The sequence below is a fragment of the Dendropsophus ebraccatus genome, chromosome 3 (assembly GCF_027789765.1).
Source record: "Dendropsophus ebraccatus isolate aDenEbr1 chromosome 3, aDenEbr1.pat, whole genome shotgun sequence".
In the NCBI taxonomy this organism is placed as follows: domain Eukaryota; kingdom Metazoa; phylum Chordata; class Amphibia; order Anura; family Hylidae; genus Dendropsophus; species Dendropsophus ebraccatus.
The window spans coordinates 159685195-159706260 of record NC_091456.1 but is presented as its reverse complement, the minus strand read 5'-3'; the positions used below and the strand labels follow the sequence as shown (position 1 = coordinate 159706260).

Sequence of the window (21066 nt, the reverse complement as noted above, 5' to 3'; positions counted from 1 at the left end):
CTGCCATTAAGAACCATCGTAGGAAATAAGGCCTGGTATTACATTGGCTTTTCAGTCTTTTTTCCATTGGGTTGATGTCAAGGCTAGAGATGAGTGCAAACAAGCAGTATAAGTACCTTCACTTTGCAGGTGCTTTGCTGGAAAAGTAAACAGACTTTTGAGTGAATCCAGAGCTCTTGGACAGCGGGCTTTAACAAATCAGTGCTTGAGATTCATATCATCTCTAGTTAAGCCCGCTGGCCCCGTGTGGGACGAAACCCCCTTCCCTCTGTTATATGGTTCCTTTGATTCTAATGGAGCCGTGTCACAGAGGGGAGGGAGATTGTCCAGTGCTCATTGCGGGGTTGGTGCTCGGGAACTGGGTAGCGGTTCAAGAATAGGGCCGCACCACCGACGCAGGTCCGTTAAGGTAAAATACCCAAAGAGATGTACATTATGGTACATTCGCTTTAAGGAGAGTAACCATGGCTGTATCCTTGCTTTCCAGTGCTCCCCAGGGCAACATTCAACCTCTCCAGCTGCAGGGAGTCAAATGCTGAGCGTTTGGGTTCAGAGAACGTTGCCGAACCCAAACAGTTCGTCAAGTCTCCTCATCATTAGTACAGATATATTATTATAATTATATGTTTGCTGACCTATATATAGATATTCAGCTGGCTGCTGTTTCTGGTCTCAGTAATCCCATACTGCTCTATACTGGACAGTTTTCGTGTTTATCTTACATGTCGGTACTTCTTTACCAATTTCGAATGGCTTTAGAAAGGTAAATTATACGAATATGGGCTTGCGTGTGCCGTATGCAGTTTTCTGTAGGTTTGTGAATAATGCATGCTTTATTGCTGGATATGACCTTTTATCTCATGATATATCATCAAAGATTTTCTTTTAGGCTGCGGTGAGATTTGGGTATTCAGTAGAGAACCAGCCAGTAATGACTTGTCATTGTCCAATTTCCCATTGCCTGTCAACAAAAAAATATCCACATTGCTGATATCATCCATTTTCTATTCTCCTCCAACTAACCTTCTGGCCTGACATTTAAAAGAGATTTATACAATCTGAAATAGACAGTTGTGCTTTGTAGACATGATTCCCTTACACTGGAGACAGATGCAGACATATAAACAATAAACACACTTTGATCGTGATCACCGCTAATTTTTTGTAGACTCTGCAAAATCTACAATGACATCTCAAGAACATCGATGAAGGTATTGCCACATGTATGTTAACCCTCTCCTGTCTTCCGCAGTCATCCTGTTCATCCCAGGAGAAGTTACACCAGTTACCATATCAACCAACGCCAGACGAACTACATTTTTTGTCCAAACATTTCTGCACGGAGAGCATTGCCAGCGATGACAGATGCCGGAACACACCGCTGCGCCCTCGCTCCAGGAGTCTCAGGTGTGTGGAGTCTGCCACTGTCACAAGAAGAAATAATCAATCAGAATTAAATTTAGACTTGTTCTAAATGTGAAATGTGATCATCTGATAGTCGGCCCCGGAATACAAATTGTTTACGAGAATGTAAAAAATTGTATAGACCATTTGCTTTCTGATGGTTTCAAAGTCTTATTTTCTTAGGTGGTCTTCCCTCTGAGATGTCAAGTTCTCCCACATTAACAGTCAGCTGAGAACTACTCAAATACTGTGTTGTGTTCAATGAAAAGAAAAAGATTTTTCATTTTAGAGAGAGAGCACACCCCTAGTTTTAGCATCAGTAATCCTTAAAGTAACTTGTACCTACAATCTGTCCCTCCCATTTGTCCGCTTGTACCTTCAGATAGCTGCTTTTAATCCAAGATCTGTCCTGGGGTCCGTTTGGCAGGTGGTGCAGTTATTGTCCTAAAAAACAACTTTTAAACTTGCAGCCCTGTGCCCAACAGCCGCGACTTAGATTGTGTATGCATTAGGCTGGCGCAACCTCTCTGTCCCTCCTCCCCGTCCTCCTCATCATTAGGAATGCTCCAGGCAGATTGTCTCCTATTCGTCAGCTGTGTGAATACTGAACACTGGCTGCATCGTTAAGGCACCTGTGCAAGGTTCAGACAGGAGAAAATGATCCAGTGGCATTCCTAATGATGAAGAGGGTGGGAAGGAGGGACGGAGGGGTGGTGCAAAGTTAGGGCAAAAATACTCTAAGCCACGGCCGTTGGGCACGGGGCTGCAAGTTTAAAAGTTGTTTTTTAGGACAATAATTGCTGAACGGACCCCAGGACAGATCTTGGATTCAAAGCAGCTATCCGAAGGTACAAGTGGTTTGGGGGGGGTCAGATTGTGGTTACAGAGTCGCTTCAACAGTCAGTTGAGAACTACTCAAGTACTATGTTGTGCTCAATTTTAAAAAGTTTTTTTCTTTTTAAAGAGAGAGCGCACACCTCTAGTTTTAACATCATTAATCCTCAATCTTAACCCTCTTGCTGTTATTTGGATTCTTTGAGTGCAATCTGTAGGAGCAGAAGCTATAGAATCTCAAATCACATTCATGCCTATTCTGGTCAAAAAGGAATTTTTGGTGCCTCATTATTTTTGTTTAGAAAAACATGTCTGCTGTCTTCCAAAAACAGCACCACCCCAGTCTTCAGGTTGTATGTGGTAGTGCAGCTCAGTGCCATTGACTTCGGTGGAGTTGAGCTACACCACCACATGCTACCTGCGGACAAGTGTGGTGCTGTTTTAGGACGTTTTTAACGATTTAACGGTTAATGATAAACTATTGCAAACAAGATTGTTTATCGTTAATTTGAAATCATTCACCACAGAACGATAGTCGTTAGTTACCATCATTACTACGATCGTTTACTCCATCTGATCCGAGCAAAAGAATGAACAATGTGCAATTACACTGAACGATTAGTGAACAAATGCGGAACTACAGCGAACGATTATGGAATTACAGTGAACGATTAAACAATGATTTTAGGGTCAGATCTTAACTAACGATCAACGAAACATGAAAGATTCTTCGATCGTTGCCTGCAATTACATGGGATGATTATCGTTTAGATTCAAACGATATAACGATTTTTTGCACGATGATCATCTCGTGTAATAGAGCCCTAAAGCTTTGCATACGTCTCTCACTGCTGCGGTTTAAATCTTACAATTTAGGCCTCCAGTAGTATAATAGAGCTGCCCACCCTGTAATAATAACATAACTCCGCATATCCTATCCCAACTTACACAGCAAATCTGACAAGAACTTCAGAAAACTGGAAATGTTAGTCTGTTAGGATTGCTTTAGTGTCCAATGTGAATGGTAATAAAAATATAATGGCACAAAAAAATAAATAAAATAAAAATTTCTGATACATTTCCTTTTATATATTTATATATATCATATTTAGATTTTAATGTTAGCTGAAATGTTGTAATATATTTTTTTACACGACTACGTGCACATTGTGATCTCCTTCTCAACGGGGGGGGCCGGATAGTAGTGGTGAAACACATGAACCTCATTGCAGGGGGGGAGAGATTTATATGAGTGTTTATCCTCTAACCTCCCACATTGGGATGTGAAATAGACAATAAAGTTTATAGCCGCTACATGTGATGGTTCCAGCTCAGATAAGTGAAGTCTTCATTTAAATGCTGCCATAGGTCATGACACACCGCTTGGCGTCCTTCAGTTTTTTTTAATGAACACACTGGCGATCCTGAATCCTTGTAGTGTTCCTTCTGGTCTTAGATGTAATTGTGTTGATATATGAACTGCTTTTAATGCCTAGTAAATTGAAGAAGCATTTTGTGTGTTTTTAGCCCTGGACGTACCCCCGCCTGCTGTGACCATGAGATAATTATGATGAACCATGTGTACAAGGAACGATTCCCGAAGGTAAATTCAAGACAATTTTCTGTGTTTTAAGAACTCTTTGCCATGTGCATGGAATTCCTTATTCTTCTGTCATAGTGCAAATTGGTCTATATTCATCCTCCTTGCATACTTTGGAATATAGATGAAATTTTTTTAAAGGACTATTTCAGTTTTCCAAAAATGTTATTCTTTAACGGGAGGTAAGGCTCTTTACGCATCTGTATTTTGAGCCACCATTACAGATTACATTGTATTTGTAGGGAAGTCTTGTACGTATGCTGCAGAACTGTTCTTGTCCAAATGACTGACACCTAATGTGACCCAGTGGACCCCATTATGAGTCAGTGGTCCATAGGGCACCATTGTTGTCCTTTGTGCTAAGGGTCTGTCACTGGCAGATTGCAGAAATAGGAAATTGCATTGTTTTTAACCTTCAGAGGTTAAAACTCCATCCTCGTCATGTTGTCTATACATGTACTAAGCTTGTTAAAGGGGTGCTCTGGTGAATGACTTCTATTTTAAGTCTTCTAGTACTTATCAGCTACTGTATGTCCAGCAGGAAGTGGTATTTTCTTTCCAGTCTGACAGTGCTCTCTGCTGCCACTTCTGTCTGTGACAGGAATTATCCAGAGCAGGAGAGATTTTCTATGGGGATTTGCTACTGCTCTGGACAGTTCCTGACATGGACAGAGGTGGCAGCAGAGAGCACTGTGTCAGACTAAAAAGAAAATAACACTTCCTTCAGGGCATGCAGCAGCTGTTAAGTACAGGGAGACTTGCGTTTTTTTTTTTTTAAATGGAAGTGATTTAGGAACCTTTCTCAAAGTAGTTGATCAGAATTTTTACAAGGGAGAGACGCTGAAATCCACAGCTTGACAATTTTTGCTCTGGATATGGGGAAGGTTTATTACCGTTTTTCCCTTAAGTCAAAATCCACAGTGAGGCTGGGTTCACACACACTATTTTTGCTCAGTATTTTGCAACCAAAAGCAAGAGTGGATTAAAAACACTGAAAGGCTATGTTCACACACTGTTGAAATTTAGTGGATGGCCGACCTTTTATGACAATGGCCGTTATTTCATAACAACGGCTGATGGTTTAAAATGATGCCAACTATTTGCCATAAATTTCAGTTGTGTGTGAACAGAGCCTTTCTGTGTTTTCAATCCACTCCTGGTTTTGGTCGCAATATGAGGACCAAAATATTAAGCAAAAATACTGTGTGTGAACATAGCCTTAATCTGCAAGTGTTGTGGATTTGGTGTGCAGATGCTTCTATTTGTAAATTGCATATCTTTTCAATGTATAATCAATAAGTTGTATTTTATTTAGTTTTTTTTTCCTTTTCTCTGGAATAGTTCCCTTGTAATACACTTGTTATTGTTGGCTGTTATTAGGGTAAAGCTTGCAAAATTTTGACAGGCTACTTATGACATTTGCAATCGATGCCTATATTTCCGCAGGCCACGGCTCAGATGGAAGAGCGACTTCAGGACATTATCACCAACTATTCCCCTGACAGTGTGCTTCCACTACCAGATGGCGTGCTCAGCTTCACACACCATCAGATCGTGGAGTTGGCACGAGACTGCCTGGACAAATCCCACCAAGGTCTCATTACCTCAAGATATTTTCTGGAGTTGCAGCAAAAATTGGAGAAGTTATTACAAGAGGTAAATCACTGTCTCACAAAATATTAATGAACAGGTAATAATAAATAGATCAAAAGGATTATACAAAGAAAATTAGCATTTCCCCTGGTTAAACTTTATAGGGGGGAAGACCACAGCCTGCATATACTAAGTTTGTAAAAACCTGTTGTTCCCTCTCTCCAATTTTCTTTTAAGTCCGCTCAGCTTCTCTTCTACAGCCTGCAAATTGTGTTCTGTCTTGTTCAGGAACTGCCTAGTTGTTCAGTCTTAGCCTTTATCTCTCTCTTTTTTGAATGGAGATAAATTAGCTCTGAAGATCCTTTAGTACAGGACAGACAAAGGCTGAAGACCATGCCTGGCTGCTTCTCTAATTTAACTAAAGAAAGAGATGGCAGCCTGCACTATATGTAAATCATTCAGGCTATAGAAGAAAAACTCAGTAAAATGTTAAATAAAGACCTAAAATAACATTTATTTTTCCACCATAATACATACAATGCTATAGTCTATAAAGAGAAAAAACGCAATTATGCAATAAAGGGAAAATATTGAAATATGGATAGTTTAAAGGAGAAATCTGGTGAAAATTCTTATTAAAGTATTGTATTGCCCCCCAAAAAAGTTATACAAATCACCAATATACACTTCAAGGCTTCACTTCCTGGATAAAATGGTGATGTCACGACCAGACTCCCAGAGCTGTGCGAGCTGTGGCTGCTAGAGAGGATGATGGCATGGGGACACTGAGGGACACAGGGCCCTGGAGGGACACTAAGCATCCCCCTGCCATCATCCTCTCCAGCAGCCACAGCCCCCACAGCTCTGGGAGTCGGGTCGTGACATCACCACATTATCCAGGAAGTGACATCACCATGTTATCCAGGAAGTGAAGCCTTAATGCAGTAATAATTGCAGGGAAAAAAGCACTTTATAAGCGTTTCCCGTAATAAGTGTATATTGGTGATTTGTATAACTTTTGGTTGTCAATACAATACTTTAATAAAAGTTTTCACCAGACTTCTCCTTTAAGTGAAGCCAATGAATAAAAATGATGAAATTAAGCCAATACATGTGCAACTCTTGGTTGCTAGTAGAAGTCCCTTGTTTCCATACAGTCCATCCCTGTATGGCAATGTGCCATACATAGTTTTTGTCAGTGTATTTTCAGATGTGGCATTTTGTTAGGAACACACCCCTGGCATCAGGTATTACCAGGCAGCTGTGAGCTAAAAACATGCTCTGTGATTTTCTGTTCATTATGGAAACACAGTCCAACAGGTTGTATGCAATTATGTAAAGTTTCCTACCTCCATTTAACATACCAAAGTCTAATGAGTGATGCGGATACCGTTTTTCATTAACGTTGTGAACAAAAGAGTTGAGCACCTGGAAGGTTAGAATAAAACCTGTCTGTATAATAAGTCTATGGCTGCTGATATGAAAACTAACAAGGATAATCTATCCCAGGATGATCAGTATAAATTGCCAAAAAAGCCACGGGAGAGCTGGCACAAAGCCCTGGCACCGGAGTAGGATGCCCTGAGGGGAATATGATATAGAAGAGATAAATAACACTGGTATTGAAGGGGTATTACACCTACAGATAACACTGATTGATTGCACAATAAAAAGTTAGGGAATTTTCCAATATATTTTCTTTCGATCCCTCATGGTTTTTAATGGCCTCTGTCATTTCAACAAACCTTGCATAAGTTAAAAGTACTAGAAAAAGAATCATAATAACATACTTTATCAAGCTTCCCTTCCCACTTATCAAGCTCCTTTCCTTCCCTCCTCCTTAGCTCAACATTCACCCTGAAAAATCTTGCAGTAGTGTTGAGCAAAGTTGCCGTGCTGTTCGTGTTTGGCAATGTTCTCTGAAACTTAGCGCACAGCATTTGACTACTGGTGGCTGAAGATTTGGGATGGCGCTGTAGGGGGTCCTGGAAAACATGGATACCGCCATAAGCTGCATCCATGTTTTTCTGGCAGCTCTTGGGTGGCCTTCACCTTCTCCAGATGTTGGGAGTCAAATGACAAGTGTTCAGCTTCGGAGATCATTGCCAACTCCCAAGTCCGCTCAACACTAACTAGCAGCTCACTGAGGGATCGGTTATGTGCAGCCCATAGAAGTCTCTGGAGGTGGGAGAAGAAGTAGGTAGTTGCTAGAAGCCAAGTGCCTACAGGGGCTTATGTTTAGTATTACATCTCACTGCAGTGCTTGACTCACTGCTGAGACTACTCAGCACTACTCTATGATGTTTTCCATGCTGCTGCATCTTAAGGTATGTATGGAGACGTGGAAGAGCCAGATCCCCCCTTATTTGTGTTCAGTGTATGCTAGACATCATACCAGCTAGACTTTGCCAACTATTTCAAGGACAACTGAAAATTAGAGATAAAGTCTGCAGAGCAGAAATCTGATGAGCAATGCAGCATATAAGTTTTATAATAGCCAGAAAGAGCATTACTACACAAATTGCAGCTTACTGAAAAGACAGGCACGCTTAAGGATCTCTGCAGCACTGCTGTAATATGCCATATGATTTCTCAGTTAAACTGGAATCTCTGTTACAGTTTTCAGTGAATACGGAGACTCTGAGCAGTTATGGGCTGTGATCTGCAATGGTCTTGGATAAGTAGAAGGGATATAATAATATTAATAAGATATATATTACATAGTGTATATTATCTTTGCATACACTATGGATACAAATTTATGGGGGGGGGGGGATCAGTAATACATTATGCAGAAACCTCCTCCTAGTGCTGGCAGAAGGCAAGCAGTATTCTATGTATTCTATGTATTCTATGCTGTGACTGCCTAAAAAAGTAGTCAACACAGACTCAGACATTAACCATTAGATGAGGGAGCAGGTGACCCATAAGGAGACAGTCCAATAATTAAAGTTTTGCTTTGGGTTATGGTAATTACCAGTGCTAGGTCACAATGCTGAATCACCGGCCTGATGTAATAACCGCATTCAGTACACAGGACCCGCTTTAGTGACATACATTTCCATTCTAATGTGAAATCAAACAGGTGGAGCACAATATTATGACTTTAAATATTGTCCTGTAACTACCACTTGTCATCTTGGCATTGCACGTGAATGGGTGTGACATTTCTGAGTGTGACCAATGTTACTCAATCCGGCTCATACTGAGCAGTATTATGGACATGACATGACACGTAGAAACAAAAGCACCTGCCAGGTTCCTGCATAGATCACAGAGCTCATAACCATTTTCACATTAGATTAATATGCTGTATGACCATAAAGAAGTTCTAAATTCCAGTTTTGAGAATTGCCTTTTAAAGGTGATTTCGTACAAACAGCTCACGCTTATGGCAGACTTCTACTGCTGGCTCATCCACCAGTCATGAGAATGGGTATCCTCAAATTTAAATGGAGCAACAGTTGGGTATTCCCGCTGATGCTACATTCGAGTGTACAGCGTCTGGCAATCTCTGATAGTCGGATACAGTTTAGCAGAGCACCAGCGAGCATGCCCAACCAACACTAAATTTAAATTGGGAAGCAGGGAACCTGATTCTTGTGATTTGGTGGGGATCTCAGCAGTAAGACTAGTCAAGTCATATCACTTGATATTAGTGACTATTCATTTACTAATCAAGTGCATATCACCTGTTCTGTGTATAGTTCTTGTGTTTTGTGAAACCCCCTTTAACAGTGAAATGAAATGATCAGTTTCAGCTTTAAATGGGATTAGAAAGCACATATGACTTGTTTTTTTGATAGAGAAGGTTTCCCCAATTCACACCATCTATTTGCAAAAGAAATGACTACAAAGAGCTTTGTTCTCTCTGGATGACCTTGCATATCTATATATTATACAAGTAGCTCACTGATTTTGGTTGGAACATTGTAATACCCAATTTTACCTGTGGTGGTGCTGTAGGAAACTGAACACTTGTTTCATTTCACATTAATGTTGATTGTTGGTTGTTCCGGAATCCAATTTTTTTTTTTTATCAGCTTATTTTGAGAAGACCTTACTAAGCAAAAAGGAATATCGGAAGAGCATAGTCCCTTTAAGAAATAATTTTAAAATAACACCTGATCTGTTTAATTTAAGAGCAGCTTGAATTAAAGTTTAAATAAAGGGGCATTATATGTGCTATGTCTACAGTATGGAATAGAAATACCCTTACAAAGAGTTGAGTCATTCTATAAAAACCCAGGATTGCACAAGCTTTGGTTTCCGAAAGGCAACACCTATATAACTAAGGCCTAAACAATGGTTTTCTATGTATCTCTAGTTTCCTAGTACAGCGATAGGGTATTATCCTTATGTTCGGGCACCACTTTTGGCGTATATATATTCTATTTTTCAGACTATAGCCCAGCCCCACTAGAAGCCTGCTGCGTGCGAATTCCATTATTCATTGTACGAACATTGTGGTCTGTCTCAAGAGTTTATAAACCGAGGTCTTGAGACTTAACAAGCAATTAGAGATAAGAAGGCATAATTCACAGCGTTTGGGTAAAGCCCAGTGCATTTCTCCTCCATCTACATTAGTCATTGCAGACACTTGTATACTTAATTAGATGGATCTGCCCGACTCCCTTGGGTTATGGTGTGTCTGTTTTGGTTTCATGGTTTAAAAGCTAAAGGCAATTGGAAAGTTCTCTCCTCACTGACCACTGAGGACAGTCACTTAGTCTGGTTCTGACATCTCATGCATAATAATAAAGATAAATGGTTTCTGCCGCAAAGCAAGAAAACTAGAATTCATAGCTGTGTACTCGGTGCCCACCAGTCACCGAGTATTAGAGGAGAAAAACAAGAAGAGGCATCTACAGTTAAAATGAAAAATCACCAACAAATACCAATTTAAGCTGCCGTCTTTTGTTATAAAGAGTATTTAACCATATAAAGGCCTTCCAAATTCTGTTTGGTTATTTTACACTTGTTCTCTGCATATTTTGGCTACATATATTGGTAAATCAGCCAAATGGTATGCCGGTATCAGATCCATTGGTTTTAATTGGCTAAATGTAGCCTACTAGTGATGATGTGTGGTCCATTTTTAAGCATATAATGTTTTTGTAATGCACTAAAAATTTTGTATATGCTTGAAAGTAATTATTAGGGTCCGTTCACACTACGGAATTTGTGTTGAATTTCAAGTAGAGTCTGTGCCGCGGATTTCGCTTGAAATTCCACCTGCCCCATTCATTCAATAGGATGTCTCATGCGCAGTCCGCCATCCTCCAAAAGAATTGACATGTCAATTCCTCGGGTGGATGGCGGAGACATACTATTGAATGAATGAGACAGGCGGAACTTCAAGCGGAGTCTGCGGCACAGACTTGAAATTTCACACAAATTCCGTAGTGTGAATGGACCCTTAGACTATGTTTGGTCTATTGAATAAAGAATAAGGTTCTTTATTTAATGCGAACATAGTCTTAGCATTGTTGCCTTGCTGCACTCTGATCCTGGACTTGATTCCAACCACAGCTCATACCTGCTTAGAGTTTGTACATTCTTCCAGTTGCCCAGGCTTAGAAAAAAAATGGCCGCTTTCTTCCCGAAACAGCCTCACTCATGTCCTCAGTTTGGTGGTTTTGCAGCACAGTTCCATTGAAGTGAATGGAGCTGATATTTAATACTGTAAACATCCAGAGGACAGGGGTGGTGTTGTTTTTGCAAGAAGGTAGCTCTTTTGTTTCTAATTGTGGTTTTCTTTATGGTTCCGTTTTTTCCACACACATCATACTAATAGCTTCGGCACACATGAAGATATATGTTGGCAGTGTTCTCCAGTATAGTAAGGTATAGCATACCCTTTTGGCTTCCATCAGGGTCAATAGAGGCCTTTGAATATGTCTGTGACCTTTTTCAGCTCGTATGCGGAACATCTTTATATAGAGTTATGTGAACCCAGCCTTCTTTGATGTCCTGTTTATTTTGCTTCAGTCTTATAGCGTATCTATGATGGCTTCATTTTTATACAATCTAAACTCATGTGTTTTCCCTTTTTGGTTTCTCTTTGATGTGTATAGGCTCAAGAGCGGTCAGAAAGTGGAGAATTGGCCTTTATCAAACAACTGGCCCAGAAAATCCTAATCGTAATTGCACGGCCAGCCCGCTTGTTGGAATGCCTGGTAAGAGAGAAAACCTTTACATTTTCCTTTTGATGCTTTTAAAGATTAGGCAGGGAAACACTGTGATAACTTCAATAACGTAAGAAATAGGTAAAGGTGACCTATCGATGGGAAACTGCTACAGTCTTCTGAACGACTTTTACAAGACAAAATAAATTGGCGGCCAGATTGTTAGATTCTGGTTTGGTGACTCTTACTGAAGATTTCCTCATTTATAGCCACCATGACTTATTCAGGCTAAAGAAAATATAATATATTTGACCACTGAGATGACTTTGCTGGACAACCCCTACGTCATTTCTAAACCATAGGTTTTGTGAGGTTTGTGAAATTCTCTAATTGTTGTTTACGTCTTTTGTATAACTTAGGAATTTGACCCTGAAGAGTTTTACTACCTTCTGGAAGCAGCAGAAGGCCATGCCAAAGAGGGACAAGGTATTAAAACTGACATACCGAGGTATATCATCAGTCAGCTAGGGCTGAACAAAGATCCTCTGGAAGGTAAGCAGCTCATGTATTTCCCGTCATGAGAGTGACATGTAATAACAAGGTATATGAAGATTTGCTTAGTGATGGTAACATAGTTAATAAGGTTGAAAAAACACAATAGTCAATCAAGTTTAACCTACAGAAAACCTACTGTGTTGATCCAGAGGAAGGCAAAATCCTCATGAGAAGAGAAAAATTATTTCCGTTCTCCAAAATAGCAATCAGAAAAATCTTTGGATCAGCGTCCTATCATGTGAAATCTAATGCCCATAACTTGTAATATTATATCTCACTGCTCTTACAGTAAAGAATCCGCCTCGATGCTGATGGTGAAATCTTCTTTCCTCTAGACGTAGAGGATGCCCCCTTGTCATGGTTACAGACCTAGGAGTAAAAAGACCACTACAAAGATCTCTGTACTGTCCATTCATATATTTGTACATTGTGATCAGATCGCCCCTAAAGACGTCTTTTTTCCAGCATAAATAACCCCAAGCTTGATAACCTGTCCTGGTACTGTAACCCACCCATTCCCTTAATGACCTTTGTTGCCCTCCTCTGCACCCGCTCCAGTTCAGCTGTGTCCTTATATACCGGTGCCCAAAACTGTACACAGTATTCCATATGTGGTCTGACCAGTGATTTATAAAGAGGCAAAATTATGTTCTCATCTTTAGCATCTATACCTCTTTTGATGTATCCCATTATTTTATTAGCCATGGCAGCTGCTGCCTGGCACTGATCACTAAAGTTGAGTTTACTGTCCACCAATACCCCCAGGTCCTTTTCGGAAGTAGTTTTACCCAGTGTTTTATTATTTAGCACATAACTGTACTTATTATTTCTACGGCCCAAGTGCATAACCTTACATTTATCCACATTAAACTTCATTTGCAGTTTCTCAGCCCAGCTTCCCCAAATTCTTCTGTAATATTATATTCTCCTCCTTTGTGGTGATTACTTAGTTTAGAGTCCTCTGCAAAAATAGAAATTTTACTCTGTAGCCCCTCAAGGTCATTAATAAGCATAAATATATATTTTTTAAAGTAGACCCAATACTGAACTCTGTGGTTCCCCACTTGTCATTGTGACCCAATCTGAGTATGTTCCATCAATGACCACCTTCTGTTTCCTTTATATTAATCAGACAATTACCTACTTGATCTATTTGGTTTCCAAGGTCATACTTGGTGGAGTGGGTGGATACAATAATATATTGCTCCTATGCTTGTTTTTAAAAAAACGGATCAAGTGAGATAGCTCGGAGGTGTTAATCTCTGAATGAGACCAAGCACTCCCTTCAGTCTGAAAATGCATCAAGGCATCCAGTTAAAAATGATGAAGGGGGTATTCTTAGTCACTTTTATGCCCCTTTTTACCTATTTTTAAAAAGCATTCACTTTTACAGCGACAACCAGTTGACAAAAGTGAGTATGCAAAGAAGATATAACCTAAACATTCCCCCAACCACTAAAAACATTTTGGTGTGCGTTCCCAGGGTAGTCCTGGCTGGCTTCTTCCCAACCTACTGAGAAAGATCTCCTATTAGGGCCATATTAACAGCTGCTGCTGCCCTAGGTACGAAACCTGAAGACGCCCCAGGTACGAAACCTGAAGACGCCCCATCTTCACTTACCAATTAGCATCATGATTTCCTAGTTTCTGAACATCATGCTGATATCTTATCAGTCCTAGGCCGCGTTCCCGAAGTTACTGTACGCCACCACATGCAGCCAAAACCAGATCCTCATGCGGTAACCAATAGCCATATAGCCAATAATCCTGGTAACGGCACATGACTACTGGAGAAACATTGCCTGAATCGCATTTTTCATGGTTGGTAGATTGGTAGGTAAGGCTGGTTTCTTTTTTTTAACAATTGTAATTTTTATTTTTATTTTTTCCAACAAAAAGGCAGACAGACATAAAATTGTACAAACTGGGTGATGCATATGTAGAGGCAGCAGAACATTGTTATAATGCATAACGTAAAATAAATGTCGATAAGACAGTTTAGCCCCTCCACAGGAGCAGGCAGGAAATTCAGAATAATAAACCGTAGCAAAACAGCAGCTACCAGATCCCGGTCAGGGTTCAGAGAGAACAACGTCTGCATGGGTAGGGTTCTGAGACCATACTAGTCCAGTAGCAAAAACAAGACAGGACAAGACATAGACGCGGGACAAGAAGGGAGCAAGAAATGATGGGGGGGGGGGGGGAGGGGGGGTGTGGAGGGGGAGACAAGGACAGGGGAAGACAACGACGGGAAGAGACGGACTAGGGAGGGAACCTAGGATGAACCAGTGGCAGATGCTGCCGGGGAGGAGTACAAGTCCCAAGGGGCCCAGATAGAGTCAAAGGCCTCCAGCCGATTGTTCAGGGATGCCGTAAGGCGCTCCAGGGAGCGTAGCTCCCTGACTCTAGCCTTAAAGTGTATAATGGAAGGGGAGGACGATTGCCTCCAACCTTTAGCGATTAGGGACTTGGCTGCAGTCAGGAGGACCAATAGCAATTTGGCTTGTTTTTTCCTGATAGTTTTAGGGAAAAGGTTAAGGAGGCAGAGGCCTGGGTCCCTATGGATTGTAACACTGAGGATAGTGGATGATATCTCGCACACCTCCCTCCAGAATGGTCGGATAAGCTCACATTCCCAGAATATATGGAACTGGGAGCCTAATTCTCTAGCACATCTCCAGCAGTGAGGGGATATTGAGGCATTGAACTTATGTAACACCTCCGGAGTGCGGTACCAGAACATCAGGACTTTATAGTGGGACTCCTTATAGGTAGTACATATGGAGGAGGTGGCAGCCCTGTCCCATATAGTGGCCCAGCACTCCGGAGGCAAAGTCCTCCCTAATAGCGTTTCCCATTTAGACATATAGGCATGCTGCACCAGGGTTCCTTCTACAGGGGAGCCAAGGATGCGATAGATGTCAGAGATAAGGCCCGAAGTGGAGGTCCCCATTCTGACTAGTTGCTCGAAAGCTGAAGGTTTAGAAACTGTGAGAGCCCCCAGACGTGTCATCATAAAATGTCGGAGTTGGAGGTACATAAAGTGCGCCGAGGGAGGGAGAGCATATTTGTCAGTCAATTTATCATATGGGAGGAGTGTACGAGATATGGGATCAACGATGTCAGCAAACTGAAAGAGTGCCTTAGAACCCCAGAGCTTGACAGTATGGGACTGAAGACCAGGAGGGAAGTTCGGGAAGAGCAAAAAAGAGTTCAGGGGGGAAGCAGAAGAAGTGAGCTCAAACCTGGCAGAGCACGAGGACCATATGTGGAGGGTGAAACGGATAGGTCCCAGGAGTGAGAGATGTGAGGAGCTAGGCGGTGAGGAGTGCCACAGGAAAGAGTTAGGGTGGAAGGGAGCTAGCCATATTTTTTCAATTTCCGCCCACTTCTTATACGCCAAATATTTGGACCATGCCGTGATTTGGCGTAGGTGCGCCGCCCAATAATAGTGAAGAAAGTTAGGGACCCCCAGCCCTCCTCGAGATCTGCTACTCATCATTACCGAGTTGGGGATCCGGTGCCCCTTGGACGCCCAAATAAACCTAAATACTGCTCTTTGGACACCTCGCAGCTCTGAGAGAGGAATACGGACTGGGAGCGTCTCAAAGTAGTATAGAAGTTTAGGCAAAATGGTCATTTTTACTGCCGCCACACGGCCTAAGAGCGAAATGTAATGGGGGGACCATTTAGTTAGGAGGTTCCGTATATCTCGGAAGAGGGCTGGGTAGTTAGCTGAGTATAGGGACGGATAGGAGGGAGTAAGGCGGGATACCCAAATATTTAATGGAGGTAGAGGTCCATTTAAATTTGAAATTTGAGCTAAGCTGGGCAATCAAGGGGGCCGGCAGATTGAGAGGCATAGCTTCAGATTTAGAGGTATTGACTTTGTACCCTGATAGGCGACCATATGTACCCAAGAGGGAATGCAGGTTCGGGAGGGAGATGAGCGGGTCTGACAGGGTGAGGAGGACATCATCTGCGAATAACATGATTTTAAACTCCTTGCCTCTGACCGACACACCTCTGATGTCCGGGCAGTTTCGAATCGCCGCCGCCAGGGGCTCAATGCAAAGGACAAAAAGAAGGGGTGACAGAGGGCAGCCCTGGCGGGTGCCATTCGAAAGGGAAAAGGTCTCAGACAACATATTAGGGAATTTAAGTGCTGCTGTGGGATTGGAGTATAAGGCCCTGACCGCTGTTAGGAAGGGCCCAGAGAAGCCATAGCATTGCAATGCCTCAAACATAAAAGGCCACCCAAGGCGGTCAAAGGCCTTTTCCGCATCCAGGCTCAGCACAAGGGGCACTCTCCTCTTGTTGATTAACGACATCAATGAGGTCAATGGCCCTCCTCGTGTTGTCCCCACCCTGTCTCCCCGGCACAAACCCCACCTGGTCTGCATTAACAAGGGAAGGTAGCCAATACCCCAATCGAGTAGCCAGCAATTTAGTGAATATCTTAAAGTCTGAGTTTAGAAGGGCGATCGGCCGGTAGTTGGAGCAGTCCAGGGGGTCCTTGCCAGGTTTGGGGATAAGAGTGATGAAGAGTGGGACATAGAAGTAGGGATAGGAGAACCCTGGAGAAAGGAGTTGTAGAGGGAAAGTAGTTTAGGGGACAGTTCAGAAGAGAAGGTTTTGTAGTAGAGGTAGGAAAAGCCATCCGGCCCAGGTGCCCGCCCCGATGGGAGGGCCTTAAAAACCTCTGTAAGTTCCTCCACTGTAATCGGTGCATTCAGTTCCTCGAGCGCAGTAGCGGTCAGGGAAGGCAGATTACACTCGCTCAGGAAATCAGAAAGGCATCGGGTTCGGGCCTCCGGGTCCGATGGTAGGGTTGAGGGGAGGGAGTAAAGTTTAGAATAGAATTGGTGGAAAATGGAGGAGATGTCTTTAGGGTGATAATGTAGGGTCCCCTTTCCATCCCTGAGAGCCTGCGGAGACTGTGCGGCAGCCCGGTCGTTGAGCATCCTTGCCAGGAGGGTATGAGCCTTATTGCCCTTTTCATAGAAGCGTTGCCTAGAGTAGAGGAGAAGCTTCTCCACCTTTTGCAGCAAAAGATCTTTGAGTTGTTCACGGGCCGCCACAAGCCTCCGCAGGACACCCAGGGAGGGTCGACGGGCCAAGACGCTGTTCTAGGAAGCTATGGCGGATTTAGCATTCTGAATGGCTAACATGGAGTCTTTTTTCTGGCGGGAACCTAGCGCTATGCAATGACCCCGCACAACTGCTTTGTGGGCCTCCCATAGAACCCCTTCAGAGGTTACAGACCCCTCGTTTTCCGAGAAGTAATTAGAGATACTAGTCTTGATAGAGTCTCTGGTGATCTGATTTTTAAGAGGGTGTCATTCATACGCCAGTGACAGTGTCGCGTAGGGGAGAGAATGGCCTTGAGGTGAACTATCACAGGGCCATGATCAGACCAGGAAATGGGGTCAATGGTCGCACTCTGGAGCAGTCGGACAGTGGGAATGTTGCCAAAGAGGTAGTCAATACGAGAGTGGAGTTTGTGGGGGTGGGAAAAGAAAGTATACCCCCGCTCCGTAGGGTGGTCAAGCCGCCAAAGGTCATAGAGCTTATGAGCACGTATGAGCTTGCGGAATTCTGCTGATAGTTTAGCCTGTTCTGTAGGGGTAGGCCGGCCGTCTACGGAGTGCCTATCCATTATCTCAGAGAACGGTAAATTGAAATCTCCCCCAAGGATCCGTGGAGCCGGAGGGTACTTTGCCAATCGGTTGAGAACCCTACGGAGGAAGGGTATCTGGGAGCGGTTAGGGGCATAAACGTTGCAGAAGATAAATTGGCGGCCTTGTAGGGTGCCGTCTACAATAACATATCTCCCCCCCGGGTCAGAATAGGAGGAGGAAATCTGTATGGGGCACCTGTGAGAGAATAGGATGGCCACTCCCGCCGTCTTATTGCCTCTAGAGGCCGAAGCAACAGTGGGATAGGAATGGCGTGCAAACCTAAAAGTTGCCTCCTGATCAAAGTGCGTCTCCTGAAGGAAGGCAACGTCTGCATGTAGGTTGCGGAGTTCCCTCAGGAGAAGGCGTCTTTTGGTGTCAGAGTTTAGGCCCTTGACATTGAGGGATATACACTTAGCCATTGGGAGGGGATAAAAGAATACTAACGCAGATGAGGGTACTCACTCCGTCCCAGTGGGTGAAAGGAAGCAGTCTCCGGAGCAGCATCGGCCAACATGGAACCCTAGGGGGCAAAGGAGAAAAAAGGGGGGGGGAGGAAACAAGAGGGAAAACACAGAGACACATATACACAACAAAAAACAGGAACGAGAAACCAAGAAAAGGAAGGGCGCAAGGCCCAAAAACAAGCCTAAGCGGCCTGCAACGAGGCAGAAAAAAATGCCAAAACAGCACCATGGCTGTCAACTGGCAGCCCCATGGGGGAAGAGGGCGCCACCTGAGGGGAACAAAGAACATGGGAATACTCCAAAGAGGAGGGTCAAATACGACCACACATCTACATATAACAAATGAGTAACGAAAAGAAGGGACCCAGAATATCAGCAACAATGTAAATCACTATAACAGATCATGGAGGGGGGGGGGGGATCCTCCCTCAGCCAGTAGGACCAGGGGGGGGAGAGGGAACTCTCGGATCTGGGACGTCGCCTCTTCTGGCTAGCCGAGTGCCAGATGGATGGTGGGGGAGGGGGGGGGGGGAGCCACCGTCCAGTCAGAGATTTTGGGGACTGGAAGGTCCAGGGTGTCACAAAACACAGGCAAATCCACCAGACTGCGGAGAACAGCAGAGCGTCCATCCCGTCTTGCAGTAAGGCCAAACGGGAAATTCCATCTGTAGGAAGCATCATGGTCCTTGAGGGTAGTCAGCAGAGGCCGCAGGAGCCGTCGCTTTTGGAGGGTAATCCAGGAGAGATCCGGGAAGAGCTGTATTTGGGCACCGTAGAAATCCAGCTCACGGAGGGAACGGGCCTTGGCCATGATGCTTTCCTTCAATGTATAATCATGCAAGCAGCAGATGACATCTCTAGGTGGGCCGGAAGAGTTCCTGGGTCGTAGGGCCCGGTGAGCTCTATCAAACTTAATTTTGTGGGTAGATGGCTCGCCCAGAAGCATATTGAAGAGGCCCTCCAGGGTAGATTCTAGGTCATTGTCCTGTGTCGCCTCTGGGAGACCCCTGACCCTGATATTATTGCGCCTGCCTCTGTTGTCGAGATCCTCAATGTGGCGCTGCATATCATCCAAAGCAGAAGCTTGTGAGGAGGCAGTGGAGTGCAGGCTAGAAATGTATGCCCGGGTAGAGTCATGGTCATCCTCCAGGGTTTCAACCCTTAGTGCAATGTGCTGAATGTCCTTCCGGACAGCGGCGATTTCAACCCTTAACGCATCTTTCACTTCAGTGATAAGGGTTAGTAGGTCACTCTTCGTAGGCAATTGTGAGAGCATGTCCCGAACACCCTGGGGGGATGCAGGCCCCAGTAGGGAAGCTTCAGAGTCCGAGTCAGAGTGCCGTCCCCCCTGATTACGCGGGACCCCAGATCGGGCGACAGATTGAGAGGTTCTAGGCAGGGTGACATCCTGGTTGTTATTGCCAGCCTTAGTTTTGTCCTTTTTAGGCGGTTTTGGGGTCGCCATCATGTAGGCAGAAATGCGTTGCTGGCCCTTTAAGAGCCCGTGAGATTTGGCTGTAAGGTCACTGGGGGGTGATGGAGGATGGTGGGGTTCTAAGGCACTGGGATGGAGAGTCTCGGGGGTGGGATGAAGCAGGGATATCTCCTGGCTGCTGGCAGGCCGCAGGGAAGGGGTTAACTCACCCACCAGGCCGGAGGCGCGCTCCGGAAAGCAAGATGGCGCCGCGGCCTCCTCAGGCTGCACAGAGGACTCTGCAGGGCAGCGTGGCTCCAGGGTCTGGATAGACAGCGCCTGCGGTTGTGGCTCAGCGGAAAGGCCGGCGAATGGGAGCGGGTCTCCAGGCCCCCGGTTCCCAGGTGAGTCTCGGGCCTCCGGAGCGGCGGGGAAAGATGGCCGCGGTCGCGGCGTGTTAGCAGCGGCGCCCCGTGTGAGGTACGGGGACGCCGACGGAGCCCCGGAATCCGGTCCCGCTGGAGGCGGCCGATGTCTGGGGGTCCCCCTCTTGCCCCTCCACATATGCTGGGGGTGCTGGGTCGGGTAAGGCAGGTCTGGGTCCCTGTAATGCAGCTGTGTGGCTGAGGAGCTCCCTCACTGCACGTCCATTCTCCTCAGCGGCTCGCCACGCCCCCCCGGTAAGGCTGGTTTCACACTGCGTTTTTGCAATCCGTTTAACGGATCCGTTTTTTTTTAACGGACAAAAAAAATAGTGTCAGCAACGTTTTTGTGTCCGTCAAACGGATGAAAAACGGATTGCAAAAGCGGATTGCAAAAACGCAGTGTGAACCCAGCCTCATAGCTCCAGGCATCACATTTAACACCACCATGAACAATACCGCTATACTGTGACTGGATAACACCACCACACCAGACCTGAACAATACCTTCCCCCTGCTCCCTTGTGCTGCCCCCATGAAAGGTGCTGCCATAGGCATCGGACCACGGTTGCCTAGTGGAAAATATGACCATGTCTCCTATACACAAACAGGTAGAGACCTGTCAGTCAAGCCCTGCAGGGCAGATAAGAGCAATCTGGGACCGTTTAGAAAAGCTCTTCCCCTGTTTCTGGCTTGTTTTCTAACTAGATGACACCAGGATGTGACAAGAGACAAGTATACTATGTGACAAGTATACTGTTGCCAACCACTTGTATCTAGGCCTCAAACTGTTTGCACTGCAAGGCTATGTTCACACTACGTAAAAAAACACGGCCGTATTTCATTTGCAAAAAACGGCCGTTGTTTGCAGAAATACGGCAGTTGTTATGAAATACGAACGTGTTTTTTACGTAGTGTGAACATAGCCCAAAGCTTTAAAGATTTGCTACAGAAAATGTTTGCAAAGATTT

At 44.2% G+C, this 21066-nt stretch overlaps 1 protein-coding gene across 1 annotated transcript in view; it reads left to right on the top strand.

Moving 5' to 3' along the window:
* The window catches only part of MAST4 (microtubule associated serine/threonine kinase family member 4), a 371265-nt gene that overhangs the window by 295972 nt on the left and 54227 nt on the right, over positions 1 to 21066 (top strand). The window contains exons 9-13 of the mRNA XM_069963543.1: positions 1253 to 1407; positions 3766 to 3841; positions 5285 to 5494; positions 11509 to 11610; positions 11979 to 12111. Of these exons, the coding sequence (XP_069819644.1) occupies positions 1253 to 1407; positions 3766 to 3841; positions 5285 to 5494; positions 11509 to 11610; positions 11979 to 12111 (676 nt within the window). The remainder of the gene's footprint in view (positions 1 to 1252; positions 1408 to 3765; positions 3842 to 5284; positions 5495 to 11508; positions 11611 to 11978; positions 12112 to 21066) is intronic.